General features: G+C 38.4%; 1 protein-coding gene across 3 annotated transcripts in view; it reads right to left on the bottom strand.

The window, feature by feature from the left end:
• The window catches only part of EML4 (EMAP like 4), a 150,273-nt gene that overhangs the window by 55,746 nt on the left and 70,715 nt on the right, over positions 1-23,812 (bottom strand). For all 3 annotated transcript variants that reach the window (XM_063390768.1, XM_063390770.1, XM_063390769.1), the window contains exons 2-3: positions 13,501-13,683; positions 2,829-2,958 (exon numbers count right to left, since the gene is read on the bottom strand). In XM_063390768.1, the coding sequence (XP_063246838.1) occupies positions 2,829-2,958; positions 13,501-13,683 (313 nt within the window). The remainder of the gene's footprint in view (positions 1-2,828; positions 2,959-13,500; positions 13,684-23,812) is intronic.

The following is a 23,812-nucleotide window of genomic DNA, read 5'->3' as shown; positions in this document are numbered from 1 at the left end:
TCACTCTGGATTGTAGCACAATTCCAACAAAGTGTTTTTATCTACCACCAAGTTGCAAATAGGCTTCTTTTTTGACTGTCGTTTTAATTTGGAAGAAAATCATGTAGATATGCGCCAGTCTGAGTACTGAATATCTTTGTTCTGAATTTGGTTGGTTTGCTCACTTTTGCTAAATCTTAAAGTTTAATTGTATTATGACTGGCTAGTACAGGGTGGCTCTCCCAATAATACCTCTTCTAGTAGGTCTTGTGTAACTGCTGAAACCAAATCAAAACCAGTGTCTTTTCCTGTGGGTTTCTAAAGACTAGTTGTTCTGGGAATCAGTCATTTAATGCATCCAAAAATTCTTTCCAAAACCCAGTTTGATGAGGCAGTTCTTCAGTCTACAAGAGCTATTGCTATCTAATTTTGCAGCTTCTCTAATTTCACTTAGTACAATGTTTCATCCTTTGGACCACAACACACTGGCATCTACTGTGGATGGTGGTCACTCTGAAACATCAAGTCTATTGTTATCAGATGCTGTTTTCAGAAGAATGTTTAGTCTTAAGAAAAATGATCAAACAGGTCTCTGACAGTCACTATTTGGTTGGTTTTTGCTTGTTTGTACAAAGTATAAACCTGTTTCTAGTCCAACCTATCGGGTTGAAATTTTCTCAACACGTCCATGACTTCATCTCTTTTAATGGGACATAATCTACCTGCTGTTCAGGGAACATTCCTGGGCTCTGATTTCAGTGATTGCTGGTATCATAGCATGCCATTGTTGAAATGAGACATCCTGCTGCGTGGAGCTCCTGAGGCAGCCGATTATATCCATGATCTCAATGTTCAGGTTCATAGAACAAGATTAAACAGTCCAGGAAAGGAATTCAACCTCATTCACACAAGAAATTCACACACTAAACTTCAACACCAGTAACAGCTTGGACACAAGTAGCTTTCTGTTATTTTGGCTAGATGTATTGCTGCATACTGTTAGAACATGAAAAGCCCTAGGCAGGCTATGGAGTCTGTTTAGAACCTAAAGGTTAATTTTCTATCAGCAGATGACCTTGTCCAACTGCTGCACCAGTTCAAGCTTCAACCTGAAGAAAGGTCTGGATAAGCTGGGGTGAAACATTGCAGTCTCCTTTGGCCTCCCTCCTTTTCAACATGACAAGTGTTAGAAATAAACATGGTTACCTTTGTAAGGAGATGGGACTCCTATTGACATTTACTTGCCTCTCCTTTCCCCTTTCTTGAGCTGGTAATTTTACAAAAGGGCAAATCTGTTTCTTCCAAATACCAAACAAATTTAAGTAATGAAGGCACGACAGTGAAAGGAGCTCCTGGAAACAACTTTCCTAGGCCTTTCCAAACCGTGTCATGACGAAGGGAGTCACGTGTCTTCAGCTGCACTGGAACCGCCAGTATCTCCCCTGGACAGTGATTCAGGGGCCCAGGGAGAGCTGCCCTCTGCAGATCAAGGTTTTCTCTTCGGGCCTATCCAGGTCTCCTTTTAAAGACCTTAACTCAGATGAAAGGGATGCCGGCCACTCCACTCTGCTCTTCTTATGCAGTCAAGTGTTGAGCAGCCAATGAATCAAGCAGGTGATTCAGCACAAATGCAAGCTGAACACCACGGGAACCGGACTGGCTCTCATCAAAGTGCCAAGAGCCACGGGGGTAAGATTAATGGAAAAGTGCTAACTAAGAAATTCCTTCTTGCAGGAATGCCTTCTGTCCCTGTGCCTGTCGCACTACCAGATAGAGACACGCACTGATCACTGTCTGATTTATCGCTGAAAAGCAAATGTAAGAATTCAATAAAAAGAAAGATATGCAACGCTACACAGTGGAGAAGAGTGAAGAGTGGGGCACTACCCTCGCTTTCCAAATTCCAAAGGGCACTAAGGCTGCTTCTGGTTTGTTCTCGTACAGTTTATATTTGCTTGCAGCATTTTTATCCCCTGTCTTGCTGTACAGCACAGTATTTACATCCACACCAGAAGATAAACCAGCCACTGCAGCTACCAGAGTACTCTATGGAGGCCAAGAATTTGCTCACATAACTTACCACAGTTACACATTAGAGTATTCTCTGCCCCGTGGCTATATCTGGCAGCTTGTTCTTCACAACAAACAAGACTAGCTACAAAATCTACTACTGAAGAAGCCATGCAATCACTGTCTAACAGAACCACAGAAAAAAGCAGTCAAGCAAACACTTTGGTTACTGTATGAAGCTGAAAGCATTTCATGGAGGAAAAACACTACTGTTTGGTTCCTAGCTCATTTAACTTCCAAATCACTCAAGGAATGTTATATCTTCACAATTGAGATCTGATATAGGTATTTCTCATAAGGACTTAGTCATATTTTGGGTTAGATTTTTTACTCAAAAATGTAAACCTTTGTGTTACACAATTTACTATTGTCTCATAGTTATTTTGCTCTTGCCTACTATTTACACTCCAGACAATGAAATCAGTTTTGCCCTTAAATTTCCTTGACGGAAGGAAGGAATGGGGAAAAAAAAAAAGCACATATGAATACCAGAAAGAAAAATTTTCCATTTGTACTGGAAATACATTTTCCTATTCCCTTAGCGAGAATTCATTTTGGACATTGCACATCACAGAAATACTCTCCATTTCTGAATTCTTTTTAGAACTCTTCTGTACACAGCCCAAAAACATGGTAAATCTCCAAAGTTTATTTATGCCTTACTGGACTTCAGGCAGCTCTGCTGAGTGTTGTGCAGAGACAAAAATCAAATTCTTGCTCTGTTTGGTTTTGGGGTTTTTTAATATATAAAAATTTGAATTTTAATAACAATTTGGTACCTTTTTGCAGCAGATGAAAGTGTTTCTTTTCTGGCAATAGAAACAGATGAACTGTGGCTTGTTTTCCTGCTTCCTGTACTCCCGTTAGTTATACATGACATCGAGATAGCTTCTCGCAGGCTTGGCTGACCTAGAAAAAAGCAATATTGAAGAATGTAAGCTATATCCAAAGGTCCACATGAACCACAGAAAGCTCTCAGTTGTGCACCTGGTATCATACAGCAGCAGCAGGACAAACATCCAGTGACATATATTCATGAAACCTTAACCTGAGCAGCTGGACCCAGGAAACCTGGGACACTAAGGCAGGCAAGAATATGCTGTGATAGAGGTCAGATTCTCTACTGCTATGATGTCATGAAAGAATTATTAAGTTATTTAAGGGTTGTGGTTCTAAGGATTAAAAAAAAATCAAGATTTTCAGTTTCATTTCAGCTGCCTCTTCCATCTTAAAATATCTTTCGGTATATGTCCTATGGTATAGCTATTAAGTTTCTGATACTGCTCGCTCTGTAGAACATCTGCCACATCCAGTGAACGTTACAGACTCTCTCCAGGGATAAATCAAGAGGGTATATGTGAAGAAGGCTGTTGTCTGTCAGATGCCCACTTCACTCATTGCAGAAGTTTAAAACTATGCAGTGAATGTGGGAGGGGATTGCAAGGAAGACAAGGGGGAGCAAAGGCTCATCTATTTTCAGAGCTGAACACTAGCCTGGCAATTAGCTCCCAGACCTGCCTCTTCCACAGAATGCCACTGAAATACAAGGCATTTTACTCGACCCTGACATTTCATCTTTTCCCACTCACTGTGTCTCTCTTTTTGTGTGCCTGTTTTATTTCCAAGGTCTTACTCAGGAGAATTTTTCCCCTTCCTCCTTTAAAGTGCTAGACTTGTACTTTTCCCTTCTGAAGTATAACATGTCCTGAGAAAGATCCCCAGGCTAATCTCATATTAAGCATCCAAAAACAGTGGTCACTTTTGAGCCCCTCTGTGCCACATGCCCATTCACAGACAGCAGATTTCTACGGTATCTCATGGGGTTGAGGTGGCCAGTCACTCTGACTTCAGGACACGACTGACAGAAAAATAACAGATCTGTGTTCGTGGCAGGCTTTGAATAGTGTGAGATAGATAAGGCATGAGGCCACACATTGAAGATAAAACTGAGGAGTAAAACAGCAGCTAGGGAAAACTGGTAGCTCTGTGCACAGAGAACAAACTACACAGATGCCTCATGTGAACACTTCCAGCCATGTGTCACAGCACAGCTCTTTCAAGCAGGTTGAGAGGCAAATTTATTCTTATTTTAAATTACCACATTATCTACAAGAGATACCCATCAAGGGAATAGTAGATGTCAGAACTATTTGGATGAATGCAGAAATGGGCTGGCCTACACAAACCACACACTGCTGCAAATGCACCAAGAAGCATGTAATCACATCTGAAACTCAGATCAGGAAAGCCAAAAGGAACATGTGGAATATCCCAGGCAGAAATGAGAATAAAAGAAATCTGAAGAAAGTAAAGACACACTTAAAATCCAAAAACACTTCCAAGGTCATTGTTCTTCCTAAATTCTGTATAAATCAATTTGGTGTGATTCCTTCCAACCAGTACTTTTTAGAGACTGTTTTATTTGCAACCTAACATTTGTAATACAAAATTTGTTTTAGAACTTGTTTTAATATACTGCACAAAACCTCTGAAGCGCAAGAGATTGTTTTTACCTCATGTAACTCAGATGCAAGAACAAAAGCGCATGAGCTTAGAAAGCACATTTACTATAGAAGCCTATAAATTAGCTTTTTTTATTTTCAGTGACAAAGTAAGCCATCCTCTTTGTGGAGATGCATAATATCAAGGCCTGTGATTCACTCTTGAACTGTATATGACCTTGACATTTCTGTCTGCTCGTTGTAATAGATTAATGTCTCCCCAGCCAGATCGAGCATGGCTTTCCAGAAAGGTGAATCAGGAGACGTAACAGCAGTAATTCCCAGCACGGTGGGTAAGGGATTCAGCGGGATGTGTAAAGGACAACAGTGCTACAGATGCAGCACAGGAACTTACAAAGATGGGAGCACACTGCTATTTTCTTTACTGACTACATCTAGAATAATTCCCCCAACTAGGTATGGAAAGTGTTAGTTCCTGCTTATGTCCAGGGACAAAACTGATTACAAATAAAACTCTGTATCAGCGTATACTCATGACTGCTCCGTGCAACGATGAAAACAATAACAATAAAAAAAGGGATTCAGACAGCAGCTTTAGGATTGTTTTCCAGTATTGTGGGTATTGATGGTAAATCGGCAAAGTACTTCCTCATGTCAACAAATGACATATAAAATCACATTTGAGATTAGGATTTTTAAATTGAAGTAAAAATTATTATTGCAAAATGACTATCAATTAAACACAACCCAGATTAAAAACTGCACTGACAATTCTGTTTTCAAGTGTCAAAAATATATAAGGCTTTCTTACGCTCCAGAACAAAATCTTGGTCAGTGTGCCCCACTCAAGTGCACACATAAAACGTAAAAACGCAAAAAAAAAGCAGCAAAAAACCCCTTGCAACAAACAAAAGTCCCCAAACCCCACACTCAACAGCCTTAATACGAGACCCCTTCCAAATTCTCTATATACTGCATGTTAATTAGATAGTCAAAAGTGACTTTGGAATATCTACTTTTAAAGGGAAGAAAAAAAAAAATCAATTCATCACCTGCAATTATATGTCAAGAAAATATATATTATATTTTAAACCATGAAAAGGAAAGGTGAGTTTAAGTCCTGTGCACATCCCTGTGCACAGAGAAGCCTGGCTATAGACAGACACACCAGCAGGATCTTCCCAGCTGGGTCAGAAGTCCAAGGAAGCTGACCCACCAGTCCAAACCACACGTCTCTCTTAATGACTTTTGGTCAGGGCACCTCTGCATTCAAAAGATGTCAAAACTTAACGACATGATAACCTTCTTCACTACAGAGATAGTCCTTCATAGTAGTCAAGTGCTTTTGCTTCAGAGACCTGGAAATAATGAGGCAGCACAGCAGAACACAAATTCCAGATCAATACACTAAAACAAGAGTTCTTTCAGCACTGGGCTGCACATCTCTGCCAATATCATGTCACACACCACCTGCTAGATAAACAGTCTGAAATATTTCAGACTGAATAGCACTTAGCTTTATCGGCTAGTTTGGAACAAAAGCCAGACAAACTGAACGCAGAATGAAAGGCAGTGTATGGTGACCAGGATTAAAGCCAAATTGTCAGAGATCAAAGTGGTAAAAATGTCTTTTATGGAACGGATCCATCTCGGTTCTGATAATTGTCATAGAAGAGTATCTGTAGAGTTCAAAAGAAACATTTTGTTAACATCTGTCAAGTATACAAACGTGTGAATGAAAGATAAGTAGGATCAGAAAAACCAGACTACAATAAACCAAAAATGTATTTCCAATTCTTTATCAGTCTTGATTAGCTAGCTGGGGGAAAAATGTTACAGAGACTGGTAAATTTGAAAATGTTGAAAATGTGTGTCCTGTGATAACATGATAGCTTTTCCCTCCAAACACACTTACAAAGGTGCTAGAGCTGAGAATCTATTAGTAATTCACTTTTCTTCCCAAACCCAAAACTTAGAATATTTTACATTAAAATGTAATTTATTCTGTTATCAAATATATGTACTGAAGCAATTTCCTCAATATCTTTCTATTTGCCAATATTCTGACAGGTAAACTGCCTTTCTTACAAGGAAAAACCAAACACTTGTTTATTTTCTTCAGGTAATTTCAATTTAAAATTAGTAGCTGCAGCTACATTAAAGTCACTTCTCTGGGCACTTAATTCAAGTGGATTTAAAAGAAACAGCTCAAGAAATTACACCTTACAGAAATTAAAAAGTTGATTTTTTAAAGGTAGATTTTTCTCTTTTTTTCCCATTAAGGCATACAATATCCAAATCCTTCAACAACTACTTGACTTTCAGCAAAATGCAACACAGACTTCTAGATTATAAATATATTACATGCCACAGGATTTTCTGCCTTGAAGGACAGAAGACCAATTTAGTACTCTTACTAAACAAGTGTACAGTGTGTGTAACTCGCCAGACAGCCCACAGAGTGAGATGTGGAAAAACAGACAGAAATAATTATAAGTATAGCAGAATACAAGATTTTATCTGCCCTTCCTTCCTAATAGAACAACATCAAAATCAACAGAAATTGTGACAAATCTTAGACTGAGTTCAAGGTGTTATGATGAATTGTATAAAAGCAGTTAACTCTAGTCATGGCTCGACTTCCAGACTTTCAAAGGATGTCAAGTCCCTCAGCCCACAGAAGATGGTGGCAAAGAAACAGCCTGGGAGCACCAAAACTCTTTTCAAAGAGAGTACTGTATTCGGAAGGGTAGGGAAATATTTTCTTCCGCATTCTGTTTTATTCAAATACTTAATGTACATACTAGGAGTCAAGTTTTGAATAAAACTTCTTAAGTTGAAAAAGTGTCCTCTTCTTCTATCACACAGAGACAGATCAGGGTGAGACACTAGGTCTCAAATAATGAACAAAACAAATCAGGATAAATAGTTCAGTTCACTACCTATGGTTTATGCTTCTTGTTCAATAATCAATTTTTAAGACAACTAAGTTTCAAAAAACGTTATTATTCTTATAGTAATTACAACTAGCTGAAAAAATAAACATTCTTTTAATATTTTTAATGGAAGCCAAATTTCACAAATTTCAACAGACAGCTATTAAACATATATTATTTGTCATTTCCTATTTAAAAAAAAAAAGAACTATCCAAATAGAGGCATGTTAATAAGCAACAGTTTGAAACTGTATGGCTAATACATAAACAATTCGAGTTCCAAGGGCATCCCTCCTACTAGGCAAATAAACTAACTTAGATGTTAAGAGTAATTAAATGTCTATTTTTAGATTTCCTACAAGATTTTTATAAATAGTGACTTAACCCATATATTTCTAACTTTAAATGATCCTCATAGGGATATAAAGCAAATTTTTCAGGTGTTAGGGGAGCCGTGTCTCTGTTCTCTGGGCAGGCATTTTAAAACATGCTACAGGAAACTGAAGACTTGTCTGGCCAATTGCTTATTCAAATCACACAGGCCTTTTCCTTCTCCCCTCTATCTGATTTTGTTATACTTTCCCAGAGGCACCATCTACATGTTCAACCAACTGCCAAATGGGCTAATTCTAGGCAGAAGACATAAAATTTTAACTATGGTAATTTGAAACAATTTGGTATACTCTGGCGAACAAGTGATGAAAAAGTTACTCAAGTGTTACAAATAAATTTTAATTTGAAAAAGTTAGTGACAACACCAAACTCTTTGGACATTACAATTATTAGTTTGAGAAGCACCATGGAGAACAGCAGAATACCACTCAAGAAAATTTGCTCATGCTGTTCTAAAAGAAGTACACAGATGCACAAAACATACCCAAAACTGTAAGAAACATATGGAAAAAGAATAAGGATACTTATCACCACAACCAAAAATACCCCTGTAAAAGAAGATTATTAGGTTGCAGAACTTAAAAAAACAAACTGTGGACTTTGTTTTTCACTTCTCCATCCTAAACTTGGTTTAGCTGGCTAGTGACCCTCAGTTCAGTAATGCCCTCTAGATCCAAAATCTTTAAATAAAGGAAAATATAAGAAGGACATTAAGAGCAGTAAATGTAACAGAAGGGAAAAAAAAATCAGTAAGTCAGAGCAGAAGATAGGAAAAAATGGGAAGACATGAAGAAAGAACAGATGGCATTAAAACCAGTACCTGGGAAATGCATTAAGACCTCAAGAGTATCATTATTTGTTATGTGAGCATGCAGCCTGCAGACTTCAATAGGACTTTTCCCATGAGTAAAATGACCCACATACAAGCTTGCCAGGTTAGTTTTAATACTGTGGATAAAAATCTCTATCCTACCACTACCATAAGCATTTTCCTATTTACACTTCAATTTTCTGTTTCTTTAACATTTACTGATTAGACAACATAAACACATTCTCAGTTATTTGAACTCTGCTTTTTGAATAGTGTAAAGAATAGAAAAAAAACCAAACTCGAATCTGTCATGCTTCCATTAATGAAGTTTGCTGAAGACCTGAAGTCAATTTTTGTTAATATAAAACAAAATGACCTAATGTTAGTGAACTGAAACCATTGTCAAGATAAGGTAAAAATTACATCTGAAGTACTTTGCTTACATGAGTGCAGTGAGATAGAATTTGATGAGACATGTTATTTCATACAAGAGAAGGGAGCAGGAAAAGAAGGAAAACTCAATGGGCTCCTCTTATAAAAGCCCACTGAACAAAAGGAAAGAAAAAAATAAGTTAAAAAAAACCCCTACCCACTGCATTTCCAGTACATACCTGCTTTTGCAGGTCCCCAAGATCACTGCTTTAAGTAAAATAAAATGCCTCTCAGTTTGCCACTCTTTATTGTCATGGGAAAACTCCCTCAGCAAACTGCCATCCACCATTCCAATTTCAGTTCGTGAGTTGAATTTGCATATGAGTTATTTAATATTAATTCTTGTCCAAGCAATAGGAAATTTTCCTCCAAAGGTTTAACCTTTGTCAAGTCTCCTCATTATTTCTGAGTCCAGAAAAAGGACATGAACTGTTTGTTTCTCTACAGGCAGACATCAGACTTTTCAGGCGCAGGCTAATACTCCAGTGAAATGATTAGTCTGAGATATTTCACTGGTGCCAAAGTGTGTGCCACAAACTTGCCTGCACACCCAGAGCCTGAGGGATGAATTCTCCTGATACACTTTGACACCCTGGAAGATTTTAATAGGTTTACCAGGTACCAGCTGTGAGCCAATCTATATTGCTGGCAGCTGTAAGTACCAGACTGCTTTATGCTTTCCTTTCCTTCAGCGTCCAGGTAATCCTTGATTTTGGAACTTTTTGTGAATGCTAACAGCATCAATCATGCATCAACAGCAGAGGCATGTGGCAACAAGAGTGCAGAGCTGCCAAATGCAAATAATTTCCCACCAAAGAAATTCCTCTTACCAAGCCATCTATTTAGAAAGAAAAGAAAGAGAGAAAGAAAAGAGATTAAACCCATAAAATCACACTATGATCCCTACAAGCCCCGTAGCTGCTGGGGACAGGATCCCTTACCAAGCCCTTTCACATTCCTAATCCTCAACACTATCTTTGGACCTGGTAATTTCTCCTTTGTGCAGTTATTCTTAGCTGTGTGCAGAGATGGAGAAGCATTATCACAGTCTTTTTTTACTGAAAATATTTGCTCTATTTAGAATAACTTTGCATTGGGAAGTTACATGCAAACACTCCCAGCCTGCTTTTCACTGTGAAATACAGACAAGTGCTAATCCTGTTGCAATCCCTGCTAGAGGTATTTTCCTTATACAGTATCTCCACTTCATGCTTTACTAGGAGACACTAAGGAGCCTGAAAAATCTTGCCCTTTATCTTATCGTCTACAGTTCACAAATCCCTGTATGAAGAGCCATTTGCTTCTGAGACAGCTTTACAAAAAAGATCATAGGTAGCAACTTCCTGACTGAGAGCCCACGAGTTAGACACATAAATCTACCTCGACCATGTGAATTTTTTCACTGGAGACTGGACTAAGCTCAAAATAAGCATGTGACAGAAATGTAGGCGGAAAAAGAAAAACAAAGATTTAAAGGATAATGCAAAAATTTTATCTTCAGCTACTGTTTCAATCTGTCAATCTAAAATAAAGGAAATTAAGAGCAGAATTAGATCACCAGATGTGCCATGCAGACAAACTAGACAAAGGATGAAAAGATCACTTTTTTTCACTAGGTCAAGCTATCACCTTCAGAATAAGAAAAATCAGTGAAAAAGCAATCAGGATAGATTTGTTCCTTTCAGTGTGATTCACTGTCTGCTCACAAAACTTATTTTTAGCCTATGAAAAATCTCTTTTCAAAGACACTGCTGAGGTGGCAACAAGAAAAAAAATGTAGAGTTTTCAGAAAACTCATTTCAGCAACAAGTAGAAAAGCCACCCTTCAAACTAGATTAGTTATCACCTTGTATTAAAGCTCCTTTGTTTGATGGAAAGATTCAGGATGGCTTTTTCTGGTACTATTATTCTTGTTAAGTCCAGTTTATTTTAAAAGTATTTATCTCACTGTGTTGCCATATATCAGTTTAAACACATCTCTCCCCATGTATTCAGAAGTATATATACACACCTATTCTCTTTATTCATTATTTATGTCAGTATATATTTAAGGACTGCTGCAGAGAAAAATACTTCTGTGATTGAAAGCCTCAGCATTTTTTAAAGAAAATTTACCTATAATATTTTATATGAAAGTGCAATTATTGCAATGCAGAAATCCAGATTCTTGACAGGATCACAAACACCAAAATGAGTTTTGGAGGAATACAACTAGCTTTGCAGCAATCATGACTTGACTAGTAATAGTCTGTTATATGCATGCATAATCCTAACAAAGAAAACCTAACAATTACTTCTTTGACTATTATTTTTGTATGGCGATTCAGATTATCTTCTAATCCTATTATTGAAAAAAAATAACACATTTATCTCTGCTAAGACATTTCAATAGTTTTTTGGCCATTGACAGAATTTAAAATAAAGAAATCAAAAGTAGAACCTAGGGTATTGCAAAAAGCGATGTATGAACTTGTTTTAATCCCAAGTTTACTCTTCAAGTCTAATTTTAGTCTCTTAAAATTCCAGTCTCTGTATGCAAACATTTTCTTCTGTGAATTCTATGTACAGATGATTTCATGATTAACAGTGAAGTTAATGTGTTGTCTGGTGGTACCGGGTAACTGAACACAATGGGAACATATACATCACCAATTAAATACAGTGCCAATTAGTCATAATTCATTTAAGTTCAGTGAATTAGATCATACATATCATGTAGACATGTGCCCCTGTTCCCATCTCTTTCTTCACAGTTCCATGCTGTTGCCATTCATTTGTAGAGATATAATATGACCAAAATGAAGATATTTAGACATTCCACCCTCCCTCAGCTCTGCCTCCCCCAGATAATTAGTTTATTTTTCACCAAACAAATGGACCTAGAGAATTCAGTATGGTCCCAGGACCTTCAGAAAGGAGATAGCCCCAAGGCATTTTGCAGAACACAGGAAGTTTGCCCTGCCTGTACACAAAGTGTGCTGGGTGTTAGACAGCTCTAAGGCAGAGGGTTTTAGCCGTGTTTGTGCACGTCCCAGCTCCTCTGCATTTAAATAGGAAGAATAAGGCACTATGGTGCACACGTTTTGCCCAGTTTTTCACTAGGACATTTTCTTTTTCTCATAATGGACAACAGAGTGATTTAGTCAAAATAGCTGCTAAAGCTATATTTAAAAAGAGTTCGAAAAAGAAGCTTCAATCTTGATGAGGCCGGACATGTAAATTGGGTAGATAAAAGCTGCATTTATAAGCAGGGATGACAACAGTCTACCATTTGGCAAGCAAGAGAGAATGGCAGGATTCAGAGCCCAAGCCAATTAAGCATCATGACTTCCTTCCATCTGGCAGAGAGACTGCAAAAACACTTCAATAAGGAATTTGATCCCTCTGTCAGATCTAAAATAATTCAAACTATCAGCATTTTCAGCCTATAGAAGCAGTCACCCAAACAAGCATAGGCTACATTGTACCAGTTCAGTGTTACACTGGCATTGGTGTAATAGGTGCACTACAAGACTCACACAGGGATTGATCCCAGAGATCTCTGTGCTGCGTCGTTTGATGTGTTTACATGCAATTATGGCGAATTAAAACTGTAATTTATTTGAAATATGACCTAATCTTTTGTGTAATCAGGGACCTGATATATGCCAGAAACAGACACAGCCATAATTCTCTTCAAACAGACGTCTAAGTTGGAGCAAGTTCAAAACTCAATTCAAATACTTTTCCAGAACACAAAATGAAATGCCCACGGGGGAAGGCGGGAAGTATATAAAAATTTGTGCAAAAAGTACCTAATTTCTTTACTTTTAAACAATCCTACACATTTCAGTGCTGCAATATAAAAGTTACTAGTGACTAACCAAAAGAGACATTGCTGCTACATAGGCATTTCTTGGTGATGAGATCTAGTGGTGGTGAGTTCTCTCTGTAGTGGAACAAAAGTTAACTAAATTCAGAAAGCCTTCTTATTTGGTGGCAACGTATTTTGGTTTTTCTTTTGGTTATAATTTAGGAGCAAGAGAAAAAGTAATCTCTAACATGCTCTTTCAGTTGAGTAATTTACAGGCAAAGTCAAAGCTGAGACTCAAAAAAATAAGCCCCAGAACCTCCAGTGGCAGGTTAACATTTCACCATTGAAATTAAACCATAGAACCTTTTAGCAAGAAGTAAGGAAAATTTTTCAGGGGTATCAAGAACATAAAAATATTATCAAACAGCAAAATTAATAAGCTTATTTCAGATATCTGTTGGCTGTATATATTTAAGCCACTATTATAAATCTAACTCCTCCAGCTCAAAATAGATTGGCCTTCCCAAAAGAGACAGAAAAGGGAAAAACAAGTGACCAATGGAGAACATTCCCACATGATAACACAGTCTCACTCTAGAAAGGGTTTACCAAATTTGGGCTTACCTTTACTTGGTGCTGATTTTCTCACAGAAGCTACATGGTCTTCAGAGATAGCGAGACGCCTTAGCACATCAGCCAAGGCTGCTTTTAGCACAGTGATTTCATCTTCTTGTTGCTGCACTCTCAGCTCCAGGGCTGAAAGACGGTCCTGGACGTCAGAGGTGCTCGCAGCCGAGATGCTGTCATCTGTACAGAGGCAAAGCAGAGCAGAAAGGGGCATTGAAATGCTTTGTTCTGAATTAAAAGGCAAAGAAAGAGGCATGTGTACAACATGAGTACATCTGTCCCACCATTTTGAAATACTGAAAACATTCTAACAAACAAATAAAGAATGGATATTAGCCCAAACATCAAATTAATGCTTCAAGACAGACATCATTACTAATCGTTAGCTAAGATAAGGCTTAAGGAGCATGGTCCTTTTAAAATCACAAGAGGGAATGTGCTTCCTGTGAAAAATATGGTTAAGTAGAAGGAAAACTGAAATTAACTTTATTTAAACATCCAACTGAATGATCCCAAAAAGGTATACAGCTGTGGCAAAATTCTGCAATATATTCTTGTGGAATTGTTGAAGAATTTTAACTATGACCCTCAATATTAAAGAAAGTTTCAAGGTTAAAAAAAGTCCACAGTTGAACATACAAATACTGTTAACAATGACCTAATTGCATCAAGTGGCAATCTCAATTTAAATGGTCTAGATCAGGGTTCTCAATTTCAATTCCTTCTCTTTAACTTTTTTCACATCACCACGCTGGATGTGCCAAAAAACATACAACCTTATAACATTTGGCCTGAAGCGTAGAGAAAATAAATGAACTACAAAAAGGTTCCAAAAATCTGTTTGGCCACACAGAGATAGATTAGCATTGAAGGCCTAACCCAGCCAAATCTATTCTTCAGTGGTAAAAAGGAAATTACAGCTTCTGCTTACTCTTTGCCTTTGACTGTTCTTTGCATTATTTCTGCCAAGCCAAAATAACACATAACAGATTTTTGTATTTGGCTGTTCTAATAAATCATAGGCCAATCACTTAAAAAAAAAATCCATAAAAGAATGTGTTACTCAATCACAAGGTACTGAATTCCTTACCCGTCCTGCTTAAGGCTTCCTAAAAACTCAGTAAGGAACTTCTAATACAGCTTTACAAAAATTCACCCATATTATATAATTCACTTATAGTGAACTATAGTTCATATTTTTCAAAATAACTACAGCAAATTTAAGTGTAAAGGTAGCTGGTATTATTACTGTGATTCTATTCAATCCAAACTTCAGTCTTCACTAATCTTAGGAGGACATATCAAGAAAAAAAAAGTTAATATAAGCCACAATCCTAATACTCTGATTTTCCCTAAAAAAACCCCTAATCTTTGAAATACTTGCATAGGGGCACTTTCAAAATACATGTAAATAAAAAAAATACTGAGCCAAATTCCTCCAGTGAATTTACTGTCAAAGAGATTAGGGAGTTTAATGCCAACTTCCACTCAGTTAAAACATGATACTCACTACCGAAGGTCCAAGAATTGAACTAACCAAAATAAACCGTCATAATTAATGCTTTTACAACATAAACGAGATTCTGATAATGAATTAGTAAAAAAACCCCTAAAAACCCTTTAGCAATGAAATATATCCATAATTATCACTGAACTGAAAGGAACAGTTAAGGTTACAATAACAAAACAGCCCCTAGATGACAGTTTTGCATATTGTTTTAATTCACTATTTGGGTAAAGCAAAAGCAGAAGTGTACATTTCATGGTTAGTTCTATATTCATTCTGGCTGATGAAAAGAACTGCAGGGGAATTTTAATTAATTAGGTGCACGATCAAATCGAGATCCAGAGACAAGGATTAGGATTCAACAAAAACATCTTTAATAACACCATCCACAACTGTACCTCCCTATATGCAGAAAATTGATTTTAATGACTCCACAGCCCAGCACACCCAATGCTCTCTCAGCAGGACTTTGCAAACCCAGACCTGTGACACCTACCCCTGGTTGGGAAGGACTGTGTAAGATTATTTTATTAAAACCCTCAGCTTCAAAACATAAACCCCCATCTGTTTCAAGGAGCTGGGAGAAGTTCCTACATGCATATGTACCTATGCAGCATACAAAAAACAGCCGAGGTAAATGTACCTTAACCCATAAAAAAAAGATTTTACTTCAGGAAAGCTGATGGACTTAAAATACCATATAATTCATATTTCTACTATCCTGCAAATATTAGCCTTTAAACAGATGCAGTGGACCAGTCAGAATGAACACTCCAGAAAACAATTACTTTCAAAGTATTATAAACTTTGTAGCTTCTCTTACACTGAGTAGCATTCCAAACAGAAGTAGTTTGACATTACCTTAAAAAAAGAGGAGGGGAAAAAAAGGGGGAAATCATCCAACTTACTTATTTTCTTTTTTTGTTGGCTAAAGTCTTCAATTAATAGAAATTATCCATTCTAATGGATAAATCATGGATACATTCCAAGGCTGCATAAATATACAGCAGATCACTATAAAACACTTGTAAAAGGAGTAAGTAGCTATGTCAAATCATCCTTTTAGAAGCCAAATATTACTGTGCTTCCTGTGTAGAGTCCAAACAAGAGTAATTACCAAACCAGGAAAGGTTCCACAGCTGATCAGTCTCTCTGATGAGCACAGAAGCAAATGCTCTGCACGTCTCTAGACATCTTTATTTCTCATGAACTACAAACATTGACCAGACTGTTGCTGTTGAACCCCAGCACCCCAAAATCGGAATACATTAGCTGGCTGCTGCAGCTCCCAAAGGCACAGTTACGTCACTAATCAGAACTTCAAAGATCAACAGGAGAGCAAATCTTCCTGCCCTGTAAGGGTGAGCTGCAATGCTTTGCCCTCCTCAGCACACCTGATGAGAGGCAGAGGGGTTGGCCAATGCTCTCCTCTGTGAGCTGTGCTGTGGAGGCTCGGGCCTGGCACAGCACAGAGAGGCAGAAGGACCCTCTCAACCCAGCAGCTTGCCAGAGGGCACAGCTGCGGAAATGGGGCATGAGGGACGGCCAAGAAGGCTGAGCCACTCGGCTGATTTCAAACAGGCAAAGGAACGTGCCCTGTTGTACAACAGGAGGTTCCAAACCACCAGTGGCTGCTTTGCACTGCAGAGAGGGCACAGGAGACACAGCGACTGAAAGAAGCGGCAGGGCAAGGATATCACCGGGAAATCATGACTAATTTGGTTGATCAAAGAGTACAGTAGCACACTTGGAAGACATTTCATTGCTCTTTACCACTGTACAGAAGTGGCATCTGTTTCAAGTGATGACAACCATATATTATTACCCTGGCAACTACTAGAGAATTAAAATTAATAATTCCCAGCCCAAATATCTCACCCATTACGGCAAATATTCAACTGAATTCCAACATGCCCTTCTTGGCAATGTCTCAAAAAGTAACTCAACAGGGATTATCTTAAAAGAAGATGCCCTAAAAGTAAACAAAGTTGGAATCCATGAGATGGTTCTGACAAATCTGCACAATTACTTCTTTTCTTCACAGAAGTTTTCAAAATCTCTTCCAGATTTCTTCTTCCATTTAAAACATATTTTATAATCTAAAGAACTACTTCAAAAGAAGTTCAAACAAAACAAGAAAAAAACCAAACCTCCCTTCAAGGACATGCCCTCCCCCTTCAGAGAGGAAACAGCTCTTATGCAAGAACAAAGTCAGTCAATGGGAAGCAAATTTCCATCTCCTCCCTTCCTCTTCTCCCACTCCTAAACATCTGTCCTTTCCCTTGTGCTGACATAGACATGCATCTATCCAGGCCTTCTATAAACTGCTTTTCTTTTATTAAACCAGAGGGAAATTTATTTAAAGAGGGAAACCAGTTAAGCAAACAGAGCAAGTAATTTGAAAGTGCAGTCAACTATTCATTCGATTCATTTTAAAAACACTTTTTTACTTAGCTGGTTACTCTTATTGTATCCCAACATCACGATGTGTTGGTCGTGTTTTCTAAGCTATTGATGACCTATTCATTTAAGGGACACACTGGGAACAAAATCCAGTGTGGAAAAAAAGCACCATCTACAGTGCCCACTGGTAGTAGTGAGGAGACATCCACATAGATGTGAATCTAAGGTATTTCAGTCTTAAAAACTGGTTTGAGATACGAGTACTGGCACTCAAATGACTGTAAAAACATGCTAAGTCTAATCATACAGAACTATAACTTTCAAGACAAAATGTTCTGTTATTTTTCACAGTTCATCAGCTTGATTTTTAATTTTAGCCAGGAAAACATCAATTCTTCCCTTGCTTTTGGAGTGAGAAGAGAGATACATGGGATGCTTGTACTCAGTACTCCTGAGACACAAGGGTGACCCTAAAAATGAGGCTTCATTTCTCAAAGTCAATGAACAGCACTGAACAGACAGGTTACTACTCTGTGTGAGACTCCTCACAGCCACATCAAACCAGTCCCAGCAGATCAAACAAGGCAGCAATTCAGACTGCCCCTTAGACCTGGGCCAGGAACTCCAAAAGGAGTCTCCAGGACATAGTGATAGTACTTAACAAACCTTCCAAGCCATTTATCACTCCTCATATGTCATCTAGCAGGTATGTGAGGGTACCAGCATTTGAAAAGCATCAGCCTTCATCATTTACTGCCTAGGAGAATGTTGAACTGGCTACATTTGAAAAAAACACCTTACTACTGAACCATCTGTTCTAGGCCCCCTCAACAAATCCAGAGCATCTATTATCACCCCTCTGAGTCAATTCCTCCCAGCTATGTAAGGAATGCCTTTTAGACGTAAGCAGCATTTCAGAAAAACAAATTCTACAAACTCCAGCACTTGGAAATTTAAACTACAGGGTGGAAAATCCTATATTTTATCCAATAAAGCCACATAAACCACAGGTAATTTTAAACCCTTGGCTGTTAAGGCACCCACAGAATTTTCTATATTTTGCCCAGAGTGGTAAGAGTCTTTTATTAGGGAAAAGGAGCAGAAATTACTGGGACTAATATAGAGATCTGGCTGACAATTTCGGGAGATAACTGTCCCCAAAGAACCTTTTCTCATGAAGACCATGATGCACTCCTGTGTGAAGGAAAGTATGTATTTGTATAACTTCCAATTTTTGTTCTAAAGAGCACTGAAAATTTTGACTCTTGATCAGGCTTATATTTCCAGAGAGATACCTGACAAATTTATTTTTTCCTACATGTTATGAGAAAGAAAGCCCTCTGCAGTTTTCTGCACATCACCTGTCTTAAGAGTAGCTTACAAAAGGTGCAAAGATGAAGAATTATGTTCCATATGTGTAATTCATAATTCTCAACAACAACAACAACAAAAAAAGTAGAATTAAGACTCCATACTCTTGCTCACAGTATCTCCTCCAAATGCCAGCACATGCACAAATTAGTTATGTAAAGGATGTGAACTGTGGAAAGAATACAAGAATGGGAATTAAAGCACATAACTTGAACACAGGGAATTCAAAGGGCTCTCCCACAACCCACATGATACTGTATTATCCTAGAACCTAAAGCTTATGGCATGGAAGTGGAGTAGGAAGTTCTCCCCAAGCTCTCCCTTCCTACAAGTGCAAGACTCTGGCCTTTAACTCTCCCAATTACCTCACACATCTTTGGCTTCCTTGGTAGTTTTTCATTATTTTCCCTAATCTTCCAGTTTTTCTACACCAAATTAAAACCAATGCACTGCTTGATCTCACACTTATTAGTGGTGACAAAAGTGTAAGTTCTTTATTTATTTTCTTTTTAGAATAATAATGCAGATGTTCTGAGACAGGTACAGGTAAGTCACTGACTGCAGACATACTAACATTTCATATACTAGCAAAACATTAAATTTGTCTCCTTCAAAGATATTTCTTCAGGTTTGTGAAGAGTTGTCACACATCACTCATTTGCTCAGGACTGATGCTGTACAAGGACCATCACATCAACTAGACTGTCCTCCTTGCCCAGTGCATGAGATTTTTTAAAGTTTCATAGACCCATCTAATTTTACTCCCTACAAGTAGCTAATATAAAATAAGTAGCTAATAATAAAAAATGGATTTATTACTCTACACTAGCCATTTCTCAAACCTTTTTGATCACAAGTTCACAGCAAGCAGTATTTTATTTGTCTGTAGATGATCAATGAGATGATTTTGCTGAAGCCTTTTCTGCAGCGCAACAGTTGCTACTGGCCTTCAATATTGTGGACTGCTTTATGAAGAGCTTGAAGCATGTTCATGTCTGTGAGCCTGCATCATTACATTATAAAGAACATGACCCATGTTTTCAAGCAACTTTATTTGAAAGGGCTGTTCTGACATGTAAGGTGATTTACCAATTCATGCCTAACAATTAGCAGCTCTATTTGTATATGCTAGACAGATTTGTGCACATAGGTTTTCATATATTTTTATTTTCCTGACATGAAAAAGCAAAGGAAGGAGAAAGACTAAAAGATGACACAAAAACATGATGACAAAAATAACTTGATAATAACCACCAATTACATAAAATAAAAATATTTTCATAATAAGCTTGTGTATCTACTGCTGTAAACACTCATGTTTAATACAGATAATCTAGAAATACGTCAGCATGAGATTCACAGGGCACAGCCCCACTCATACCATATTTGACCAACATGACTGTTCTACTTGCCTAAGTTTCCAGTAACTGTATAACTTATTGGGCACAAAAATTTTATGTTTCATAATTGCTGATACTACCTTTGATAGGCAGACTGCAAAAACAGAACAAACACTTACAGACACTTCTCATATTTGACACTGGTATCCATTTGATTACCTGAAGAGGCAGATAATTATGCAGGCACTCCCTCATACCCTTCCCCAACTGCATACTTCCTATCAGCTCCACCTCCACTGAGATGCATCTCAAGACTAAGACCATTCACAGGTTTTTCCCCACCCACTGCTTAAAAAGCCTTGTGGTTTCAAAGGACTTTTCTTCCCCTAGCATTGCTTGGCTCCTGATATTGTTCTTGATATTGCTCTTCAACACTTGGCCTTCAACCTGCAAGACAAGCCCTTCCCCTTCGAAAATACTATTTCTACTACCAATCAGAGACCTCTACACTCCAGACACGGAATTCATGGTGGCTGTGGGCACCTACTTGGGATCCCTCACATAAATGGCTCAGCAGGTATCCCAACCACCCAAAGCTCTCATCAATAATTGGTGCCACTCTATTTTCATGTCACAGTAAGGAGAGGGGCAGGGGACATCTTTTCTAACACAGAGGCTTGGAAATTCACACAGCAACCAGAGACAGCTGCAATAAACTGCTCTACTGTAAGCCCCATGTGTTAACACTCCACACACATAGATTAGTATTCCTTCACTGGAAATATTTCATATTGTGCTAGAAGTGTTAGAACATTTCCATGCTAAAATGCTAATTTAAAAGTAACAAACTAAGTGAGCATGGAATTATGTCAGTTAACCCCCATCCTCCCTAATGCCCAAACTGATCTAGCTAAAATTTTCTAAGAAAACAACTTTTCATGTGCTGAAGAGGGACCACATTCCTGAAGTCTTCCTCTTCACCGAGGGCTCAGCCACCACTCACCTCTCTGCACCAAAAGCAGATGGCACCCCAGCCACCCTACAACAACAGGCTTTAGCTCTGCAGGACACACAAAGCCAGCCGCTGCCTGGGGCTCCAGGGTGGCCACGACAGGACACTGAGGGTAGGAAAGCATCCCTCCTGCACTCCCACAGCCTCACTGCAGAGCGCCTGCATGCTGTGCCTAAGCCAAAACACCAGACATCAGTGTGGCAAGTGCTCAGCTCTCACAGGTACACCCACCAGATGCAATCGGGCTTTTGACATGTACAGGGAAGTCCTTCCTATGCACTTTGACAATCAAGCCTTTCTAGTTTCAAATTAGGTGACTGCTTAATTAGAAAATTAGGTAATTAGCCAATGCTTTTGACCTTAATCTCTTTTTAACTTCACTCTTCATCTGTTAAATGAAATTAAATTCATCATCCCACACTGCCTAAAGGTTAATTAACACTTGTGGGCTAACACTGAACTACCTTAAGTGCTGCAGTAAGGTCAGTGTTTAAAGGCATGTAATTTTTCAAGAAGCAAGGTTAAGCGCCTTCCCATAAAAGTAAGGGAGACACGCAAAAAAAATAAAGGAAACTCAAAATACCAACCAACTGCTTTTATGGGAAGATTCACCTTTCCAGAGTTCTAACTTGGAAGAGACCAAGTCATTAAAAGTTGCATCTTTCTACCTATATGATTTCAATATAGTCTTGAAGGACAACCCTAATTCTGACTTAGAAGTTCAGTCTGACTCGCCCCTTAGAACTCTCCTCTTTACCCTTATGTCTTTAATACACAAATCTACAACAAGATGGCAGCATTAATTGTCACTGATCTGCTCAACACACAGTGAACGATGATAACCACAGTCAGGCTCAGACAAAGTACTGCTATCCAAAACATCACAGAGTCCAGTGAACGCACAGAGTTCACGGAGAAACACGGAACCATCTGAAACACTGCCTTTCCTGGAGTACTGTGCAAACTCATTTGCACAGACAGGTACCAGCAGTTATATGGCAGGCCAGGAAGTTGCTCTGGAGGCTTGTAAATGGAAAGGGGGGGGAGGAGGGAAGAAGAGAAAGAAAAAAGAGCACTCACGGTAATCTCAGATTCTCCATTTCTCTCTGCACCCCTCCCTCCATCCAGGACCACTTATTTTTTAACTGCTCTTGCCAGAGTGATGATGCTAATTCGTGCTCAAAGAAGTGTTCACAAATTTAGAATTTTTTTTTCATAATTTAATTCTGAATTACTTCATACAGCTTACCTCTGATTATCCAAGCTGTATTTCCAAAATGTACTTCCAAAAGATATACTTTTCTAGTAACACATATACTTTTCTAGTAACACATGAATAAAATCCAAGTTTGTGAAATATTCAATCTTTAGATTGCAACAATGCAGACAAAGTCCAACATTCCCCATTACTGGCAGTGCATCTCTACTGCAAAGCATTTGAATTCTGTTGTACCAACATTCAATCTGGCACTTATGGAAATCTTCCAATATCTTAAATATTTATTGCTTATTTGGGCAACTAACTTAACCGGGTTTTTGTTTGTGGTATGCTTTGAACAAGTACATTTTTGCCCCAGAGGAAAGAAGTGGCTCTAAGATTGCTATATTCTTATCAATTCTAGAATACTATTTCAGCAGCGAAACAGAAAAGCACTGAAATCATTAAGTGAGATAACATCAAGCAAAGCAAAATAACCTCTTCTTTTATGGATACATTTTATTTTGTGCCATGCAATGTTTACTTACAAAATTCTACTCATCTCAAATCCTGGCACACAAATGAATAATCTCTAGGTTCTGTTATCTAGAAATCACGTTACACATTATCCCTGTAAGTAAAGGTGTTGGAACATTTCTGAAAGTTTTTGTACTGGCTGCTTCATTGAGCTGTGCATTTCTTTCCCCCAGGACTCATAAATACCTCATTTGTAACATCAAAAACACCACTGCACAAACCACTTCTTTGATCTCATTCTGTGCTATTCTAAGCCAATCTATCGTAAGTGCCACTATGCAAAACTCCATCAAGAAAAACAGAATCCTGGCCTGTAGTAATAATTTCCTTTCCCAAAGAAATGTGGACCTCCTTCTCCCAAAACGCTCATCTACCCTGCAGGGAAAGCCTTCCCTTTCAGCACTGCTGGAAAAAGCAGGATCTGAGCATTTTGTGCTCAGCAGAATGTGCTTACACCAGAGCAGGGGGAGGCACCAGCACTGGTGTACACAGCGCTATTTCAGGGCTCTTATCCCGCCAAGTCACGGGACATGGCAATTTCAGATAAAGGGAAAACCTGTTTTGAAATAGACCCACCAACTCCCTGCCTTATCTTAGCTTTCTGGTATTTCAGGTATAGGAACTCCTTCCACTTACTCACAGCCCTATGTGGCCACTGCTTCATTACCTCTTCATACCAGAGCCGATTCAGTAAAACGTCAACTTTGAACTTCCACTCCAACAAGTTAAAGAGACCTTGAAGAGTTATTGTCCTTCTTTATGTCTTCTTATCCAAAACCTAAGGACGAAAATCCATTCCCTCCCTTGAAAAAAACAGCCTCTAAGAGACAAGCCTTCTGGTGGGAGTATTCATTCCAGTGTTAGTTTTTCTCTCGTGACCATCCACCCACAGCTCTCCATAGCAAGGCCGGAGCAGCCAGTTGTGCTTGCAAGGCCATCAT

The sequence above is a fragment of the Prinia subflava genome, chromosome 2, assembly GCF_021018805.1.
Source record: "Prinia subflava isolate CZ2003 ecotype Zambia chromosome 2, Cam_Psub_1.2, whole genome shotgun sequence".
Taxonomy (NCBI): domain Eukaryota; kingdom Metazoa; phylum Chordata; class Aves; order Passeriformes; family Cisticolidae; genus Prinia; species Prinia subflava.
This window is presented reverse-complemented; position numbering and strand designations above follow the sequence as displayed.